This window comes from Malaclemys terrapin, chromosome 1 (genome assembly GCF_027887155.1).
Source record: "Malaclemys terrapin pileata isolate rMalTer1 chromosome 1, rMalTer1.hap1, whole genome shotgun sequence".
NCBI lineage: Eukaryota > Metazoa > Chordata > Testudines > Emydidae > Malaclemys > Malaclemys terrapin.
In genome coordinates, this window is record NC_071505.1 from 348,518,100 (window position 1) to 348,538,906 (window position 20,807).

A 20,807-nucleotide genomic window follows, 5' to 3' on the forward strand; every position below is an offset into this window, starting at 1 on the left:
TACTAGACTTTTGCTTCCTGACAAGCGACTGAATGAGGGCTGAGACGCTGCGATCTTTTCAAGTTCTGAAGAAATTCCAATAACAGACATTACATTCTAAATCTCACTCTGACCTGAGAACTCATCTCTGAAAGCAGATCAGAGGGCAAAGAATGGATTGATACGTGTGTATTACAGTACAGATGTGTAAATTTTATGCCAAAACTTTTCACTGTAATACAAATATTAAAAACCAAACTTCCATGACATTCATGTATATTGACAGCCAGAAGCAGCGTTGTTGGAATCTCTACAGGAAGGAGAAGTGGTAACTTTACTGCTTAATGGCTTTTGCTTTCAAAAGTATTTCAGTAGTACTCCAAATACTGTTGGCAATGGGTTTGAGTTATTAACTCTTTGTTCAGTGAACAGTTGTACGATACTGTCTCCTAGTAACTGACCAGAAGCTGTTTCTAAGACTTACAATTGGGGTCATGAACACAATTCATGTGCAGTCTTTCCAAAAAGTCGTGAGAGACCAGAACCGCTGGTCAGTGTTTCAGGAAAGAGTAGACCTGAGGTGCAGAAAAAGGGAGTGAAAATTACCCATCACCTCTTATACATGCATGGCTGAAATAACTTGCACACCCATGTGTGAAGAAAACCCCTCCCCCACCCAGCTGAAGTAACTGTCGGTGTTAGCTTGTAACTTTCCAGATATCTACAGACTGAAATAAAATTATTCTACTTAACTGCCAGGGGGCAAATTTGTCACATACACATGGGAAACATCAGCTATTGATAATCTTAACTCAGGAAGTTCCTTCGAGAGGAAATGTAGCCAAACTCCAAACCTGCAGACAATGGAACTTTCTTTGCCTGCGTCCTGTAGATAACTAACTGCTTGATTTGCAAAATAACGTAAGAGGGGGGCAAGTAGATGAACAATAAGGGGTCATAAGAGGGGCGGATGCATGTAGCTTGCTAATTATGTATGGTAATGATAGCAAATTTTGGTCAATTATGGAGCGATAGATTATCATAGTCAACTACATATAATGCTTTGCTGTAAGTGTTATCTTTGTTCTTGTTGACTTATGAGCTCGAACCCAATTGCAACTGAAATAAACGGATCGCCCCTCCCGGGGTTTCTTGCTTGAGTAGCTGTGTCCATCTCTCCTTATTCCTCAGCTGGAACGGACAGAAATTTTTATGACAAGACCATTGCATGGGGAGAGGATGCAGGTCATGTGACAATGAAGAGAAGCCTATAGGATGATCGAACTCTCTGGATTCAGTCAGATTGTCCAGGCAAAGCACTTCAGCTCCTCTTGGGGGGGGATTCTTGGGAGTCAAAGTGTATCACCAGGAGGATTTTGTAAGGGAAAGTTAATAGAGCCCATTTCTGACTGAATTTACACATGTAAATCTTGAGTAATACCATTGAAGTCAATGATATTGAATTCAGAACCTGGCCTTAAGAATTTATCCCATGTGCTGGAAAGAGGCAGACACATTTATAAATAGCTTCAGTCCAGGACAGATAAATACAATGACCACTTTCACCGTGCTCTTCCCATGTGTTCTCTGAAGAATCTGGACCTGGCCACTGGATACTGGGCTATATGTACTACAGTTCTGATCCAGTCTGGCAGTGCCTATCTTCCTATTGGTGGTGTAAATCCAAGACTATGTTTTTACTCATCTGCCTTGAACTCCTGGGAGTCTCTAGACTTGCAGTGAGAGCAGAAAGATGTCTCACTAAATGTCATCCAGTCTCCTGTTATTTCTCCTTTCAGGAAGAAAAGTTCAAAACTCCAGCGTACATTATGTCAGCTGTCAATGACACCAACTTCAACTCTGCAGTGTTCCTTCTCACCGGGATACCTGGGTACGAAGAGGTGCATCTCTGGATCTCCATCCCCTTCTGCCTAATGTATGTTATTTTGATAGTAGGAAATTCAGTCATTCTGTTCATTATAAAAACAGATCCAAGCCTCCATGAGCCCATGTACATTTTCCTTTCCATGTTGGCCGTCACAGACCTTGGCTTATCGATAGCCACCATACCGACGATACTGGGCATATTCTTGTTTAATGCTAGGGAGATCAGCTTTGATGCCTGTTTTGTCCAGTTGTTTTTTATCCACTCGCTTCAATGCATTGAATCCTCCGTGCTCTTGTTGATGGCCTTTGACCGCTACATAGCGATCTGTAACCCACTGAGATATGCTTCCATCTTAACACTGCAAAGAATAGCCAAGATGGGACTGGTGTGTGTGCTAAGAGGAGTAACCGTAATAATCCCACTCCCCCTTCTCCTGAAACGGTTCCGATATTGTCGAGCCAATGTCCTGTCCCATTCCTACTGCCTGCACCAGGACATCATGAAGCTGGCTTGTTCAGATATCACAGTCAACAGCATCTATGGCTTGTCTGGTTCACTCTTAATTATGGGGTTGGACTCGCTGCTCATCTTCCTCTCTTATGTGATGATCCTCAAAACTGTGCTGAGTGTTGCGTCCCCTGCGGAGTGCCTCAGGGCCCTGAACACCTGTGTCTCCCACCTCTGCGTTGTCCTGCTCTTCTACACACCAGAGATAAGCTTGACTGTGATACACAGATTCGGAAACAGCTCTTCTCACTTGCTTCAGATTCTCCTGAGCTACGTCTACCTTCTCGTCCCGCCTCTGATGAACCCAGTTGTGTACAGCGTGAAAAGCAAACACCTTCGTGCAAGGATAATCAGGGTGTTCGTGAAGTGAAGGGTCAGTTCATCACCCGGCTCCAGCGCTGGTGACATGGGAGACCAAAAACACGAGACACGGACACTTATTCCATCCTGGACCCTTACATCTGAGACGAGATGAGCTACTCATCTCCTGTCTATAGAGAGAAGTTGAGATGGGGTCTAAGGCTTGAAGCAATGGTATAGGGACTGCTGGTGAGGGAGGACAGCGCTCACTGGGGGAAGGAGACCAAGGCAGGCAGCAGCATTTACAAAGTGACTGTGTTCATGGATCGCCAGGGGACCGGTGGAATGTTGGGCCATAAAGATCCGTATTGGTAGCTACTCCGACCTCAGAATTCCTGGCTATACAGTCAATAAAGAGAAGGGACGTGGATCTTGTTTCCCATTACACCTGGACTGTCACTGACCCGTTTCTGGTAAAACATCCACAGGCCATGAAAAAAGCTGCAGTCACAGTCCTGGACCTTCCTGAGCGCTCTGGGTGCAGCATGACCCATGGGTGCTGCACCAGCTGGGGACAGGGGCTATTCCAGGGACACGGACACCCACCCTTCCCCTACCCCCTCAGCCAGGTGCTTGTGACTGAGCCGTGTCAGAGACATAATTAACGCAGGAGCCCCAGGGGAAGTCATGCAGGCAGTACATCCTTGCCCACCCCGCTGATGGCTCTGTAGACCGCACACCTGCTCAGCCCTCTCCCCACCGAGGCAGAACAGAGCTGCGTGTGTGAGTGAGGGTCTGACCCACAGGTGTCCTGACAAGAGACTCAGACCCAGATTCCCTCCTCCTCCCTCTGTTTGTGCTGCCCTAGCAATGCAAAGGGGTGGAAAAGGGAATCAGCTCCCCATCACAGGCACGGCTAGCTCCTCTCGCAAAAGCAGAACATATACAAGAGCAACGTCTCCACATTGACCCAGCCCCTGCCCCTCTTCTTCCCCCCAGGCCACTCCCTCTGCCCTATCCCTTCCCCCAAGCCCAACTCACTGCTCCTCCTCTTTATCTGAGGCTCCACCCCTTCTCCAGGCCCGAAGCCAGCGCCGGAGCATGGTAAGAGCTCCCCAGGGAGCCAGAGCCACTGTGCGGAGCCCAAGACCCTCCTCCTGCCCTGGGCAGGTGGCTGGGTGGCCTGAGAGCAGCCCCCAGCTTGTGTCCCTCACCCAAGGACGTACCCCAGGAGTACTGTAAAGAGATCCTGCTTTCTGCAGTGCACAAGAGATGCCAGCTGGACCTGTCAATGCTCAGATAGCTGGAAGTGTGGTCCTTTGGCCTTGGCACTGCTCTGTGACTCAACCGAGTTAGGTTTGATTCCTGTGCCATGTGACCATGGGCAAGCTATTGCTTGTGTCTGAGCCTCTGCACAGGTGGATAGTAGCACTGCCCTGCCCTGCCTCACAGCAGTGGCAGGAGGATAAATACATTGGAAAGAGTCCAGCGGGGGGGGCAACAAAAATGATTAGGGGTCTGGAGCACATGACTTATGAGGAGAGGCTGAGGGAACTGGGATTGTTTAGTCTCCAGAAGAGAAGAATGAGGAGGGATTTGATAGCAGCCTTCAACTACCTGAAGGGGGGTTCCAATGAGGATGGAGCTCGGCTGTTCTCAGTGGTGGCAGATGACAGAACAAGGAGCAATGGTCTCAAGTTGCAGTGGGGGAGGTCCAGGTTGGATATTAGGAAACACTATTTCACTAGGAGGGTGGTGAAGCACTGGAATGCGTTACCTAGGGAGGTGGTGGAATCTCCTTCCTTGGAGGTTTTTAAGGCCTGGCTTGACAAAGCCCTGGCTGGGATGATTTAGTTGGGATTGGTCCTGCTTTGAGCAGGGGGTTGGACTAGATGACCTCCTGAGGTCCCTTCCAACCCTGATATTCTATGATTCTATGATTCAAGGTGCTCAGACCCTAAGCTCAGGGCTATGTCATGGTTCCACAGAGCAAAGCCACTGACATTTCTTACCACAGCCTCCTGTGACAGCTGGCTTCTGGGAAGTCCTGTGACTCCAGTATCTTGGTGTCTGTGGCATATGTGGCAATAAACCTGAACACGTTCCCTTGCTGAAAACCGAGTCTGTGCATTTATTGGTGCTGTGTTAGGTGCTGAGTACCGCCAGATTAATTTCTGGGTTTTTTTTTGTAGGCTCCTTAACAGCTCTTTCCAATGTTTTATTTTGTTCCTGTGCTTGCTCTCTCTGTACCGCTTGCCACCCTGCAAGGGGAGCGGGAGCACTCAGTAGATTCTCCTGCTTCTTTTAACTTTTTTTTTGTTTATGTTACTTGCCCCACCAATTTTGTGACGTGTTGTCTTAACCTTTTAACAGCCGTGGTTATAGTTTGCAATATTCTATATTTCAAGACTACAGTCTCTGCCCTAGCCTTACAAATTGAATTACATGTTTCTTCCCTACTATATTTCTTTAAATTCCTATAGACATCTTTTGCTAGCCACTCGGCACGTCCATACTTTATTAAACTCTCTGGGGAATTGTAGGGAGAGGTGAAGGGGATTGACTAACACATAGTTTTCTGCCATGTTAGCTCACGATTCCTACAGAGGACAGCTAGCTTACTTGCCAGATCAGCGGTCGGGGATCGCCTGTGTTGTTCCGCTACGAATGTGTGTTCTCCCTGTGTGCTGTCACAGCTCTGTGCAGACAGATGGCACAGCGGACCTCGAGCCAACCACCCAATAAATCAACAGACTCGGTTTTCAGCAAAGGCACTTGGTCACGTTTATTGCCAACGAAGCACGGTGCTAATGCCCTGGCTCCATGGTTACAGGAACACTAAGACATATATGCCGACGACAGTGGACCGGCTCAGTGAATGGTGGGACTTTCCATTCTCCCCTCGGCCAGACAAAGACATGGCATCAGAGATACATCTTTATACACAGATACAAACAAGTTACATATTGCCCCTGACGTACCACCCTCTAACCTTTTAGGGTGCCACCCATTGATGTATCCAAGGGCCGCCCGTTACGTTGTACATGTTGGTTTGATCAAAACATCTCTATCCATCATGCTGTTATTCCTGCCCTTCTCCTTTGCTAAGTGGTGTTAATAGCACTGACCTACTGCATGGGGTGTTGTACTGATAAATATGTTGCAGATTGCGAGGCTCTCCGATGCTATAATAATTGAAGCCAGAGTTAAGTGCCTTAGGGAGATTTCAGCTCTGTTTGCCTTATAAGGACAATTTGGGGCACTGGGTGGAGAACCTGAACTCTTCCCAACACCCCTTGGGGATGAGGCCTGTCATTAGCACAGCCCCCTTTGACATGGGAGCTCTGTGCCCCTCCTGCAGCTCAGCAGTAAGAGGGGGAATCAGGACGTGCTTTCAGAGAGCGAAGGATCTGGAGTCCATTGCTTGGCCGAACAGAGCCCTGCTGGGCTGCCTCATGGTCTGATTCTGACCCCCACCCGCTCCATGAACACTGAGAGTCACTCTAACGCTGGAGATAGATCTCACACCCTGCATCCAAATTAAGAATGTCACCAAGTTTGGGGGTATCAGGATCAGGGGGAGGGGGTTGTTTGGGTCCAATAGGGAGCTAGCAGCAGGCTTTTGGAGCTGTGCTTGAGTCACACCCCTTTCTTTTAAGAATGCGCATGGCCTTGCTTAGCCGGTGTGTGCATGTCTCATGCCTGAACATGAGGAGGAGACCCTCTACATTTGAAATGCAGATACATAGTTAATATTCATAACATCAGATATAAAAATCATACATGCACAAAATAGGATAATCATATTCTGGAAATCATAACTTTTCCATAGACACCTCACAAGATTTTTTTTCAGAGTAGCAGCCCGAAGAAGTGGGCTGTAGTCCACGAAAGCTTATGCTCTAATAAATTTGTTAGTCTCTAAGGTGCCACAAGTACTCCTGTTCTTCTTTTTGAAGATTTTTTTTGTACAAGATCCATTATAACTATGTCATAATCATATCATAATGTTACCACTATGATGAGTATGGGGGACAATGTCACAACTACCTCTTCACCTGCCCTGGAACCTGCATGGCCAATATAAAAAGCTCAGGTTATTTGGGAAGAGACAGGCTTTTCCCCGGGTGGCTCAGGGTCTCAGGAGAGGAGGCGTGGTGCGGCGTGGCATGGCTGGGGGGATTCCAACCACAGAAGAGTGGGTGGGGCTCAGGGCTCCAGCCACGGGGGGGGGGGTGTAGAGACTCTGGGTTTCTCCAGTTGGGGGTGGGGGTCACCACTCTGGCTGTTAGGGGGGTTCAGGCAGAAAGCATGGGTCCAGAGGGGTAGTCTCCCCAAAAAGGGGCTCCACCCGCCACCCATTTGGAAACCATTTGGAAATGGATAATGAGACAGAAATATATGTCTCCATATAAATCCATGGTATACCCACACCTTGAATAGTTTGTGCAGTTATGGTCACCCCATCTCAAGAAAGATATGTTAGAGTTGGAAAAATACAGAGAAGGGTGACAAAAACGTTTAGGGTTATGGAACAGCTTCCATATGATGAGAGATTAAAAATACTGGGACTTTTCATCTTGGAAAAGAGATGAGTGAATGGGGATATGATAGAGGTCCCTAAAATCACGAGTGGTGTTGAGAAAGGGAATCAGGAAGTGTTATTTACCCCTTCACATAACACAACAACCAGGGTCACCCATGAAGTTAATATGCATCAGGTTTAAAACAAACCAAAGGAAGTATTTCTTCACACAATACACAGTCAGCCTGTGGAACTCATTGCCAGTGGATGTTGTGAAGGCCAAAAGTAAAATTGGGTCCAAAAAAGAAATAATTAAGTTCATGGAGGAGAGGCTCATCAGTACCTATAAGCCAAGATGGTCAGGGACGCAACCCCATACTCTGGATGTCTGTAAATCTCTGACTGTCAGAAGATGGAAGTAGACAAGGGAGGATGGATCACACGATAATTGCCCCCTTCTTTTCTTTCCCTCTGAAGTATCTGAAGTGGCCACGGTCAGAAGACAGGGCATTGAGCTAGATGTACCATTGGTCTGACCCAGTATGGCCATTCTTATGTTCTTAAATTGTTCCTCTGATGGATGGGCTGCTCCAGAGAAGCTCTTTCCAGGGTTTCCCTCTATTATAGGGCTGTTGTAGCCACCCTAGCAGACGTCTGTGGTAGGTTGACCATATATCCCATTTTGGCCGGGACAGTCCCTTTTTAAACCCTGTCCCAGCCGAACCGATTTTTTTTTTTTTTCAAAAGGAGGCATTTCTCCCATTTGCTCTTGCAGGCTTGATCAGTTGGCAACAGAAAACAGGACAAATGCCCACTTCTATCATAAAAGTGGGGAAGTGGAGAGCGGAGGAACGTTTGGGGCAGGCAAGTGGAGATACGAGCCCCAAGCCGGGGGTGAGGCAGAGCTGGGAGGGGGCAGGCAGTGTTGTAACCACAGGTGACAGACTCCTGAAACCTGAGGGGGGCCCTACAGCATTCCAGTAATGGGCGACAGCCTCGCACAGGGGCAGGGCGCCTTGGGCGAGAATCTGGGAGCCTCCTGTTTTCTCTTTGGGAAATATGGTCACCCCAATGGACTGCTCAGTGTGGGAGGTTAATGGGGAGAGTAGTGCTGCCACCTAGGGGTGTGATCCTGTAGCACAAGGGACAGAGGCGCATGGTTTGAGCCAGGGCAGTGCTGGAAAACAGAGCGCCCCCCCCCCCCCCCCCCCGCCTGCCACCCCATATACACACACACACTTTTGACCCAGTGATTCTGCCAAGCTGAAACTGCCTGGATCCCCAAGAGAAATTGGAGGCTTTTCATCTGTCTCTTCCTTATAAAGTAAATGAAGGTTGAACATCAGCTACTCTAACCAGCCGTCCCTTCTCTGTGCAGCCCCCTCCACCCTGTACAACGCCCCTTCAGCAGATCCTGCGGTAAGCAGCTATGGTGACAGACCCTGGTAGCACATCTCTGATGAACCTGTGCTAGCTGGGAGGTGGAGAGGTTCCAAGAGCAGTTGTGGAGGCCCAGAGATTGTGGGTGGGTGGGCCTAGCTACCAGTGGATCACTGAGATCTGTGCCTAACTTTGGGGATCCCTGGATCCTGGGTCCCCATTTTCATTTCTCAGAGAGAAGGGAAGGGACTTCCCCTCCTGGAATGATCTGAGGGAAATTTACATGTACGGAGCCTTGTGGAATCTCCCTTCCCTGCCCTGCAGCCTTGCAGGAAAGGAGCTGCTGGGGAGAAATATGGTCCTATATAATTATTATTACTATTATTATTATTCCTATTCCTATTATCATTATTATGATTTATTTAATTTCAGCAAGATCACAGCAGAGACAGTATCATCGTTATCCCTCATCCATTCCCGAGGTAGCCATGTGACTAATCAGAACCATACGAACAGTGATGACAAGCCCAGATTCCAGGAATACAGTCTGCAGCAGGGCTTGGCACTGCAGTCCAGTTGGGCAGCATCACCCCACATCCCCTGTGAACTGGCCTCCGGCAGTTTGCCATTGGCTGTGACAGGGGTTAAAGCTGGTGCACACTGAGCCAAGCAGCTGAGGTTCCCTGATGGCCAAGTGGCCCCCAAGGGAATGTGCAGACATGCTTCATAAAGACACTTGCCTCCCTATCTGAACAGATACTGTCTGCTGTCCATTCAGCCTCTCTGATGACTGATTGTCCTTTAGGCCCTAGCAAACTTTTTCCTCCACAGGGTGAAGCCGTCTGATGTCAGCGGCTCCTCGTCTAGCAGGAATTGGGTACGTTGGCAGGTTTCACTGTCTTTAAAATGTGAAGTGAAGGGGAAAGGCTGTGAGTTGTTTCCATTTACAGATGTTCTGTGCTGCGACAGCAAACTCAGTTGGGCTGTCGGGGTGACTCAGCGACAGGCCTGCAGGGCAGACAGTGCTAGGTCGCTTGGCAACCCCTCCCCTACATCTGCCCATGGTCCATGGTGGGTTATTCAATCTGTACAGAAAAGTGAGTACGGAGTGTTAAAACCCCTATTCCCTGAGTCAGGATTTCACAAGGGGTCCTGTTTCTAGAACTGCCGTGTGCTCTGGCCCTGATCCTGCCAGGGGCTGAGGGAGAGGAGACCCCACAGAATATCAGTGACTAGTTCCCAAATTACCTCAGATTTATTTGCTCCTGGAAATTTAAACAGCAAATGCATTTTCAATGATTTGTTCTCTGGCTCGATTGTGAAGGCAGGAATTCAGAGCTCTGTTGCTCTATGGTAACAGGTCCAATAAGGCATATTTCTGTTTCCTGACTGGCTGAAGGCTCTAGACTCTCTGCCCTGTTTAGACCCCTCAGAGTAATAGGGCAACCAGCATCCCTGCCCTTGCTCTGGTCTCTGAGTGCCAGATGACCATGTTGTAGCCTTCCCTGTCATGGGGTGCAATCCAGCGATCTTCCCACCCTCAGACAGGGCCCTGGGCTACTGCACACTGCTTGATGACCTTGCTTGCCGAGCAGGTCTGAGAGGGTTCAGTGGGTCTTCCCTTCGGGAGCCTGTGACTAGTACAAGTGACCAGCCAGGCTTCTAGACCCAAAATACTGTTTAATCTGAAGAGTAGGACAGAGACAGTCAGAGAGAGAGAGAGAGAGAACAATAGACAACTTTCATGTGTGAAATGAAGTTCCAGTTCCATGAATACTCATGCATTTGACTTTGAAATCCACTTCCTGCAAACCCTCAGCGTACCTGAATAACAGGTGCTGGGGTCACTGTGTACTGGAGAGTGAGAGGTCAGGGAATGAATATTTTATATACTTATCACAGTGCCTGTTACCACTCCAGCTACAAGCTACAGACTCACAGAACAGAATCTGAGGAGATCCAGTCAGCTATTAACCCAGGGACAGGGGAGCTTCTAGACTTTTGTTTGCTGAAAAGTAACAGACTGAGGGCTGAGACCCTGTGATCTTTTCAGGTTCTGAAGAAATCCAGATGACAGACGCTACATTTTAAGTCCCACTCGAACCTGAAAAATCATCTCTGAAAGCAGCTCAGAGGGGAAAGACTGGATTGATATGTTTGTACTAAAGTACAGATGTGTAAATGTTATGCCAAAACTTTTCATTGTAATACAAATATTACAAACCAAACTTTCATGACAAGCATATATATAAAAAGCCAGAAGCAGAGTTGTTGGAATCTCTACAGGAAGGAGAAGTGGTAACTGTACTGCTTAATGGCTTTTGCTTTAGAAGGTATTTCAGTAGTACTCCAAATAGTGTTTGCAATGGATTTCAGCTATTAACTCTTTGTTCAGTGAATAGTTGAATGATACTGTTTCCTGGGAAATGACCTGAAGCTGTCTCTAACACTTGCATTTGGGGTCGTGAACATTTTTCCCTCTGCAAATCTTTCCAAAAAGTCATGAGAGACCATCACCACTGGTCCGTGTTTCAGGAGAGAGTTGTGATGAGGTGCAGGAAAGGGGAGTGTAATAGTTATTCTATGTAATTTTTGCCCATCACCTCTTACACGTGCATGGCTAAAGTAACTTGCACACTCAAGTGGATATTAATGTAAACCTAGTGTTTGCACTATTCACCCATGTGTGATGCCAATCCCTCCCCCACCCAGCTGAAGTAACTGTCTGTGTTAGCTTGTAATCATGCAAGTATCTACAGACCACTGCATTGGGAGAGGATGGAGGTCCTGTGAGGATGAAGAGAAGGCTGTAGGATGATCGAACTCTCTGAATTCAGTCAACTTTGGCCAGTCAAAGCAGTTCAGCTCCTCCTGGAGAAATTCTTGGGGGTCAAAGTGTATCACCGGGAGCATTTGGTAAGGGAAAGTTAATAGAGCCCGGTTCTGATCAAATTTACACATGTAAATCTGGAGTAATACCACTAAAGTCAATGATATTGAATTCAGAACCCGGCCCTAAGAATTTATCCCATGTGCTGGAAAGAGGCGGACACATTTATAAATAGCTTCAATCCAGGACAGATAAATACAATGACCACTTCCATCACGCACTTGCCATGAGTTTGAACACATGTTATGATACAATGGGCCACAATCAGAAGTGGAGGGCCAGAAAGGGTGTCTCTGGGAAGGTCACAACTGTAAAATCACACAGTGCACAATAGGCTGTGGTACTCCCTGCCAAAAGTTATCTATGAGGCGAGAGCTGAGAAGGCTACAAAATGTTTATATAGGTAACAGGTAAATCCAATTATAGTTGTAAGGGTTTCTTTAAAAAAAGTCTTGGAAGGGCCCTAAGTGGGTGTCAGGGGGAAACTTTCCCTGGGAGTAGGTTATCTCACAGGGAACAGCTGTCTAGTGCAGGGTTTCTTCCACCTTCCTCTGCAGCATCTGGACCTGGCCACTGGATACTGAGCTAGATGGACTGCAGGTGTGATCCACTCTGGCAGTGCCTATCTTCCTATCAATGGTGTAAATCCAAGACTATGTTTTTGATGATCTTCCTTGAGCTCCTGGGAGTCTCTAGACTTGCACTCAGAGCAGAAAGATGTCTCGTTAAATATCATCCACTCTCCTGTTATTTCTCCTTTCAGGAAGAAAAGTTCAAAACTCCTCTGACCTGCCCAGGACATTATGTCAGCTGTCAATGACAACAACTTCAACTCTGCAGTGTTCCTTCTCACCGGGATACCTGGGCAGGAAGACGTCCATCTCTGGATCTCTATCCCCTTCTGCCTAATGTATGTTATTTCAATAGTAGGAAATTCAGTCATTCTGTTCATTATAAAAACAGATCCAAGCCTCCATGAGCCCATGTACATTTTCCTTTCCATGTTGGCCGTCACAGACCTTGCCTTATCGATAGCCACCATACCGACGATATTGGGCATATTCTTGTTTAACTCTAGGGAGATCAGCTTTGATGCCTGTTTAGCTCAGTTGTTCTTTATCCACTTGCTTCAATGTATTGAATCCTCCGTGCTCTTGTTGATGGCCTTTGACCGCTTTGTCGCAATCTGTAACCCACTGAGATATGCTTCCATCTTAACCCTGCTGAGAATAGCCAAGATGGGACTGGTGTGTGTGCTAAGAGGAGTAGCCGTAATAATCCCACTCCCCCTTCTCCTGAAACGGTTCCGATATTGTCGAGCCAATGTGCTGTCCTATTCCTACTGCCTGCACCAGGACATCATGAAGCTGGCTTGTTCAGACATCACAGTCAACAGCATCTACGGCTTGTCTGGTTCACTCTTAATTAATGGGTTGGACTCGCTGCTCATCTTCCTCTCTTATGTGATGATCATCAAAACAGTGCTGAGCGTCGCATCTCCTGCAGAGTGCCTCAGGGCCCTGAACACCTGTGTCTCCCACCTCTGTGTTGTCCTGATCTTCTATACACCAGAGATAAGCTTGACTGTGATACACAGATTTGGGAATAGCTCTTCTCACTTGCTTCCGATTCTCCTGGGCTACATCTACCTGCTGGTCCCGCCCCCGTTGAACCCAGTCGTGTACAGCGTGAAAAGCAAACACCTTTGTGCGAGGATAATCAGGGTGTTCATCAAATGAAGGTTCAGTTCATCACCTGGCTCCAGCGCTGGTGACACAGGAGATGAAAAACATGGGACATGGACACTTATTCCATCCTGGACCTTTATATCTGAGACAAGATGAGCTACTCATCTCCACTCTATAGAGAGAGGTTGAGACGGGGTCTAAGGCCTGGAGCAATGGGAGAGGGGCTGGTGAGAAAGGACAGGGCACTGGGGGAAGGAGACCAAGGCAGGCAGCAGCATTTACAAAGTGACTGTGTTCGTGGAGAGCCAGGGGACTGGTGGGATATTGGTGTATAAACAGCTGTATTGGTAGCTGCTCCAACCTCAGAATTCCTGGCTATACAGTCAATAAAGAGAATGGAGGTGGATGTTGTTTCCCATTGCACCTGGCCTGTCACACCGTCCTGTCTCTGCTTAAACATCCACAGGCCATGAGGAAAGCTGCAGAGCTGTTCTGCAGTCACAGTCCTGCTTCTTCCTGAGCGCTCTGGGTGCTGTGTGATCCATGGGTGCTGCAGTAACTGTGGACAGGGGCTGTTCAAGGGGTACGGACACCCACCCTTCCCCTACGCCCTCAGCCAGGTGCTTGTGACTGAGCCGTGTCAGAGACATGATTAATGTAGGAGCCCCAGGGGAAGCCATCCAGGCAGTATGTCCTCACCGCCCCCCACTGATGGCTCTGTCCACTGAACACCTCCTGAGCCCACTCTCCACCGAGGCAGAGCAGAGCTGCGTGTGTGAGTGCGGGTCTGACACACAGGTGTCCTGTCAAAAGACTCAGGCCCAGATTCCCTCCTCCTCCCTCTGTTTGTGCTGCCCTAGCAATGCAAAGTTTTGGAAAAGGGAATCCACTCCCCATCACAGGCACGGCTAGCTCCTCCCCAAGCCTGCCCATTCAGTGTAGGGTGACCACCTTTTCCAAAGGCAAAAGTAGAACATATACAGGAGCCACATCTCCACATTGACACAACCCCTGCCATTTTTTCCCCCCAGGCCACTCCCTCTTCCCATCCCTTCCGCCCACCCCCTTCTCCCAGTGGCCTATCCAAGTTCTAACATCAGGGGGAGCAAACACATAAAAAAAGGCGCCACCTGACATATCAAATTACTAATTACATACTTTTAAATTCGTTATACATATTTGTTTTGTACTTAAATAAAAACACAAGAATGATATTGTTTTACAAGTATGTGTGTTATTTTGCATTTAAAATATAAAAACAGTTTAACAGTATGCCATTATTTATATTGTATATAAAATCAAAACATAATAAAAACACGTGTTATTTACTTATTTTACACTTCAAAGATAAGATCAAAACAATATGATAATCTATGAAGCAACTACAACAGCCTCTTTCGTCTAAGGTTCATTCTAGCAAAGTTATCTATTACTTTATTATAATCTACTTCAGTAGCCAATTGTCTTTCAATGGAGAGCAAAGCTAACCCAGACAATCTATCTTCACCCATTGTAGAGCGCAGATAGGTCTTTATAAGTTTGAGGATGACTATGAGTCGGCAATGTGACGTGACCATGAAAAAAGCTAATGTGGTCTTGGGATGCATCAGGTGAGGTATTTCCAGTAGAGATGAGGAGGTGTAAGTACTGTTATACAAAGCACTGGTGAGACCTCATCTGGAATGCTGTGTGCAGTTCTGGTCTCCCATGTTTAAAAAGGATGAAATCAAACTGGAACGGGTACAGAGAAGGACCACTGGGATGATCCGAGGAATGGAAAATCTGTCGTATGAAAGGAGACTCGAGAAGCTCAGTTTGTTTACCTTAACCAAAAGAAGGCTGAGGGGGGATATGATTGCTCTCTGTAAATATATCAGAGGGATAAATACCAGGGAGGGAGAGGAATTATTTCAGCTCAGTACTAATGTGGACACGAGAACGAATGGATATAAACTGGCCGTCGGGAAGTTTAGGCTTGAAATTAGACGAAGGTGTCTAACCATCAGAGGAGTGTAGTTTTGGAACAGCCTTCCGAGGGAAACAGTGCAGGCGAAAGACCTCTCTGGCTTTAAGATTAAGCTTAATAAGTTTATGGAGGGGATGGTTTGAGGCGATAAAGTGATTTTAATCAATAGGTCAATAACGTGCAGTCGCTGGTAATTAGTAACCATGGTCAATGATGGGATATTAAAAGTTACTACAGAGAACTTTTTCCAGAGGGTCTGGCTAAAGAATCTTGCCTGCATGCTCGGGGATCAGCTGATAGCCATATTTGGGGTCGGGAAGGAATTTTCCTCCAGGGTAGATTGGCAGAGGCCCTGGAGGTTTTTCACCTTCCTCCGCAGCATGGGGCAGGGGTCGCTTGCTGGAGGATTCTCAGCGATTTGAAGTCTTTAAATCATGATTTGGGGACTTCAACAGCTGAGTCAAGGGAAAGAATTAGTCCAGGAGTGGGTGGGTCAGCTTCTGTGGCCCGCATCATGCGGGAGGTCAGACTAGATGATCATAATGTTCCCTTCTGACCTTAGAGTCTATGAGTCTATGAATCTATGAGCCGGCTAAAGGATCGTTCCGCAACTGCGCTACTTATTGGCAAGGTCAGAAAAATGTGGTACAATCTCGAAAGATTAGGATAAATGGAACACATATCACTGGCGATCATGAATTTCAGTACACTGTGGATGGTGAGTTTCTTGTCGACACTTGACTTTACCCTACTGCTAGTGCTCATTATCTCTTTGTACATGTCTTTAAATGAAAGAAACTCTTCCACAATTTCAGTTTGACTGTTGATCACATCTGAGTACGTCTGCCAAAAATTCTAATTTGTTTACATTATCCGCGTTGTTAAAATGCATTGGATCTAAACCACTAAATTTGGCAGCCACATTTTTAAAATGCTCGAATCTTTTACTCGTGCTAATTATAACAGAATCTAAGGACACTAAGTAGGATTCAACTATGAATTTCTCCCAGGCATCAAATATTCCTTCTTTATCCTCTGCAATTTCATCATGGAATCTTTTTCTCTGACGTATTCTGTGCTGCTTATATTCCGTAGTAATATCACATTTTCAAGCCAACTCGGTTGCTTCATTCTCAATCTGTTTGAATTCAGATTCAAATTCACTTTGAAGGTTTGTCATATCATTTTCAAAAATCTGAATCAAATGAGAAGCTGTTACCAGATCTAGACTACTTTTCTGTAAATATGTGGATAAATGGAAAGCATTCTCTAGCACTTTACTGCAGAATATAAGAAGAACTAAGAATTCGTAAGTATCGAGTGTTGCCAGAATACCCTTTGCCTCAGTTTGCTGTTTAGGAGTACAGTTTTTTATCTCACCATCCACAATTCTTTGCAGGGCAATTATTAGTGCTGGTAAATTTTGCAAGACTGTCTCCACTGCTGACTTTCTAGACGCCCATCTGGTAAAACAAAGTTTCTTTAGAGTTAATGTGAAAGAGTCAATAAGTTTGCATTGTTCTTCTTTTAGTATTGAAAGACAAGGTAAACTGCCAGAAAAAAAAGTATACAGACTTTCTAGAGTTCCAAAAAACAACCGTGTTTGAATATTGGATCGTAATGCATCAATCAGAATTAAATTAAAATTATGTGCACAGCAGTGCGTAAAAAGTGCATTTGGAGCAATTTCCCGTATCCTAGTTTGGAGACCTGATATTTCACCCGACATGGTGCGTGCTCCATTGTAAGACTGACCGTAACACATAGTTATTGACAGCCCCAAGTTTTTGATTGCTGAAAGAAGAATGTTTAAAAAATCTTCAGCACTTGCTTCAGGTAATTCACCGAATTGTATAAATCGTTCCACTGCATCACCGTTTACTGTTACATATCGTAAGGATAAAGAAAATGGATCAGTTCTGCTGATATCAATAGTAGAGTCAACAATTACGGCAAAGTACTTAGCTACTTTGATTTCAGCTACTATCTTTGATAGAAGCTCGGCTGATAAGGATTGTATCAGATCATTTTGTATGTCAGGACTGAGATATGTTGCATTTCGATCACTCAGTAATAAATGTTGTTCCAGTAATATATCATTTTTAGCCAACAACTTAATAAGTTCCAAAAAATTGCCTTTATTTGTACTTGGGGAACCTAAACCTCGATACTCGCGATGACCACGGAATGCCAATCCCTGAATTCCCAAAAAGAGAACTGCATCTATAATACGTCGTAAAATCATCCTATTTTTTTCTATCTCTTTCCTTTCCGCCGTTAGAAAACCAGCCAAGACTGTTCTATCGTTGAACAAATGGAATTTGGTAAGGAAAAGTTCTTTCTCTGCTCTTTTGTGACTTTCACTTTTTTCATGTTTTTCAATTTTGTGCGTACCTTTAGCAAATTTCTTGCAACCAGTTTTTGGATCACTCCAAGCATCTGACCGATTTGCAAAAAGCCAACAAGCAAAACAAATCATAGTGTTTGCTCTTGGTGAGTATACCAGCCAGTGCCGGTTGATTGTATGAACACTTTTCACTTGTTTTTGTTTGTACCAAGTTGCACGGAAATGACGTCCAGCTTCATTTTTTGGAAAATTGTCAAAATTATCTTTACATCCTGGCTGACAAGGGCCTAACTCAAGCAGAGCACGTACTAGATCAAGTGTTACAGGTGTGTCACAAAACAAGTGTGGATCTGTTTGGGTATTCCCTATGTATGTCAACAATAGCACGGAGTCTTACTGTGTCATTTTTGTCCTCTGCATGATAGTCTGCTGAAGTAATCAGGTCTTCTGAGGACTCCACTTCCACTACCTGTGCAGCCGTTAGCAGCCCGGATGCTGTGACCAGCTCCTAGGTTGAAGGTAGGTACTAGCAAGTCTTCAGAGGGTTTTATCTCTGGTAAAGCCGCAATGGCCGGGGCGCCATCTCCAGCTCTTGGGCTGAAGGTAGGTAGCAAGTCTTCAGAATGTTCCGCCTCTGGTGCAAAAGACGTCGTGGGCGTATTGAATGAAAAGTAGGCCTCCAACTTCACATATTTTGGCGATTCTTTTACTCGATTTGCATCTTCCTTCATCTTCTTTCTGTCCCACCCAGATAGTTTCTTCTTCTTAATGCGCTTATCCATCCCTTATCAGAAACAAATAAAATAAATATGAACAATATATGATTGTTTTTAAAATGTGAATTATTAAAAAAAACTGTCCACAGGACAGCCAGGTCAATTTCACAGCTCTATGAATTTGATGCCCATCGAATTTGGTCAGCAAAGTGTTAAATGATTTGTTGAAAAGGTGCCACTTTATTCAAAAGTAGAGGAGAAGCGAAAACAATCCGCACACTAAGAAGTAATCAAACAGACTGAACTATTTGAAATTATCCAAAGGGTTCAGCATTTGTTTATATTGCAGGAAACAATTCTTATGAGTATGCGTGCTTGTGTGGGTGCCTGGGTGAGTGAGTGTACATGTCAACCGATTTAAAAAAAAAGCACCGACAAAAGGGCGAAGACAAAATATTTAAAAAAATGTGGGCCTCTTGGCTCTTGCAAGGGATTCACGTATTACAAGACTGACTAATGCTGTAGTGGTAAGTGTTACAAGTGTACAGAGGATGTTTCTACCGCATTTGATTATGTGATGGAAGCTACTGCCCGGTACCAGGGGCTTTCCTGCATGAAAAAAGCAAGTCCCACTGATGTGTCATTTGTTCCTGCGAAGTGAGAGCAAGTCGAGATTCCTGCTAAACAGGGGGCTGGATTGGACCTGGTTGTGCTGATGACATCACCGGGCAGGTTGGGTTATAAATGAATGAAGGAGAAGTCTGGAGCACTAGCTCCTCACTTGCAAGGAGGCTGCGAAGCTTGTCCAGAAGAAAATGACACCACTCAAAAATTATTTGGAGGTACCTGTATTGGAATGCGCTCTTTCATAGGTGTTCTTTCGTCAGCGTTCTTTCGTCAGTGCTTTTTTGTCCTGCATAGAAATGTAAACATTTCCACAGACATCCCCAAATACACACAGCAACACATCCAAATACACACTCAGAAGCACATACACTTTGACACACAGAGCATGGACACTGATGCGCTCCCCCAAACACACACACTGACACACAATTCATCTGTCACCCACACACCCTGCCATGCATAAACACCCCCAGACATGCAAACAGTTCAGTTCACTACTTTAGAAGGATAACAACTGTTGCCCAAGTTTGATGTAGAGGATGACAAATAGATACTGATGTTTGCGGCAAGGGGAGTCCAGTGAGGATATGAGAGAGAGGGAGATCCCAGTGGCATCAGGAGAGATCTGGAGTGGGCGTCTGGTAGGGGAAGAGGTTATGGGAGAGTGGCAGTCCTGTTCTGGTAGGGCACTATGCTGAAAGTGTTGGTTGGGGGGTCTCCAAAGAAGGACTGCTGCAGAGAGGAGGGGTCCAGGGTTTTAGAGGAGATATTGGGGAAGGGGGAGGGTTCCAGGGTTGACTCTTGGGAGGGTAATCCCTGGGTAATTTCTGCATGAGGCAAGGATCACAAGATTCCAGAGAAGGGGAATATCCTGGAGGTGGGATATTCTGGGTAGGTGTTGGGGGGTCTTTTGGGAGAGAAGAGATTACAGAGGTGAGGTTACAGGATTGAGAAGGGGGAGGAGATTTTGGAAGGTTTATGGGGGAGAGGGCTCCAGGGGGCAGAGATGCTGGGGGAGGGAGTTTGAGGAAGAAGTGAGTCCAGCGGGAAGATTGTGGAGAGGGCTTTTCCAAGGAGCAGTGGGGGGGTCTGCATCACTCTTCCCAAGGACAGACCTTTCTGGCGTCTGACTTCACTGGCTAGCGCTCAAGCCACAAGTGATGGGTCCCTTGGAGACACCTCTCCCCATAGCAACGTAATCGCTTCCGGTTGAGATCCTGACAATAAGCAGCAAGATAGGCGGGGGAAAGAGACAGACAGACAGAGCCAGGGGAGGGGACGGGTCTTGCTGCAGGGAGCAGGAGGGCTCAGCAGCTGGGGGCCAGGTCTGTTCGGGGACAGAGGGCGGGGGATGGATGGGATGTGCGCATAGGCATGCGCAGCCCATTTCATTAGCGTGTGCACCCAGGGAGCCCCACCCTAGCCCCGCCCCTGCCCTAGTTCTGCCCCCATCCACTCCCTTCTACTTCCTGCCCCCTGACTTCCCCCCTCAAAACGCCCAAGCTCCCCTGCTCCTTGTCCCCTGACTACCCCCTCCTGGGACCCCTGCCCTTAACTGTCCCCCAGGACTCCACCCCCTACCTGTCCCCTGACTGCCCCGACCCTTATCCACACCCCCACCCCCAGACAGACCCCTGGGACTCCCATGCCTATCCAATTCCTCCTCACCCCCTGACAGGACCCCCAGAACTCCCGACCCATACAACCCCCCGCTCCCTGCCTCCCCCAACTCCTCTCCACACCCCTGCCTCCTGACAGCCCCAGAACTTCTGACTCATCCACCACCCCAGACCCCAGCTCCTTGTCCCCTGACCCCCACTCCAGAGACCCCCCGCTAACTGCCCCCCCGGACCCTCCTTGCTCCCTGTCCCCTGACTGCCCTGAGCCCTATAAACCCCCACCCCCTGAGAGACCCCGGGACTCCCATGCCCCATCCAATCCCCCCTGCTCCCTGACTGCCCCCTCCAGAGACCCCCAGCGGCGGACGGGGAGGC

At 46.9% G+C, this 20,807-nt stretch overlaps 2 protein-coding genes across 2 annotated transcripts; both read left to right on the forward strand.

Moving 5' to 3' along the window:
- The first annotated feature begins 1,808 nt into the window (after window positions 1–1,808).
- Window positions 1,809–2,744, forward strand: LOC128832502 (olfactory receptor 51G2-like). Its single transcript, XM_054019960.1, has one exon. It carries the CDS (start codon window positions 1,809–1,811, stop codon window positions 2,742–2,744), a length of 936 nt encoding a protein of 311 aa, XP_053875935.1.
- Window positions 2,745–12,272: 9,528 nt separating this feature from the next.
- Window positions 12,273–13,208, forward strand: LOC128832505 (olfactory receptor 51G2-like). Its single transcript, XM_054019971.1, has one exon. The coding sequence runs from the start codon at window positions 12,273–12,275 to the stop codon at window positions 13,206–13,208; it is 936 nt and encodes a 311-aa protein (XP_053875946.1).
- The last annotated feature ends 7,599 nt before the right edge of the window (window positions 13,209–20,807 follow it).

Excerpts from the sequence above, each read along its gene's own strand:
- LOC128832502 (XM_054019960.1), top strand. The coding sequence starts at position 1,809 with ATGTCAGCTGTCAATGACACCAACTTCAACTCTGCAGTGTTCCTTCTC.
- LOC128832505 (XM_054019971.1), top strand. The coding sequence starts at position 12,273 with ATGTCAGCTGTCAATGACAACAACTTCAACTCTGCAGTGTTCCTTCTC.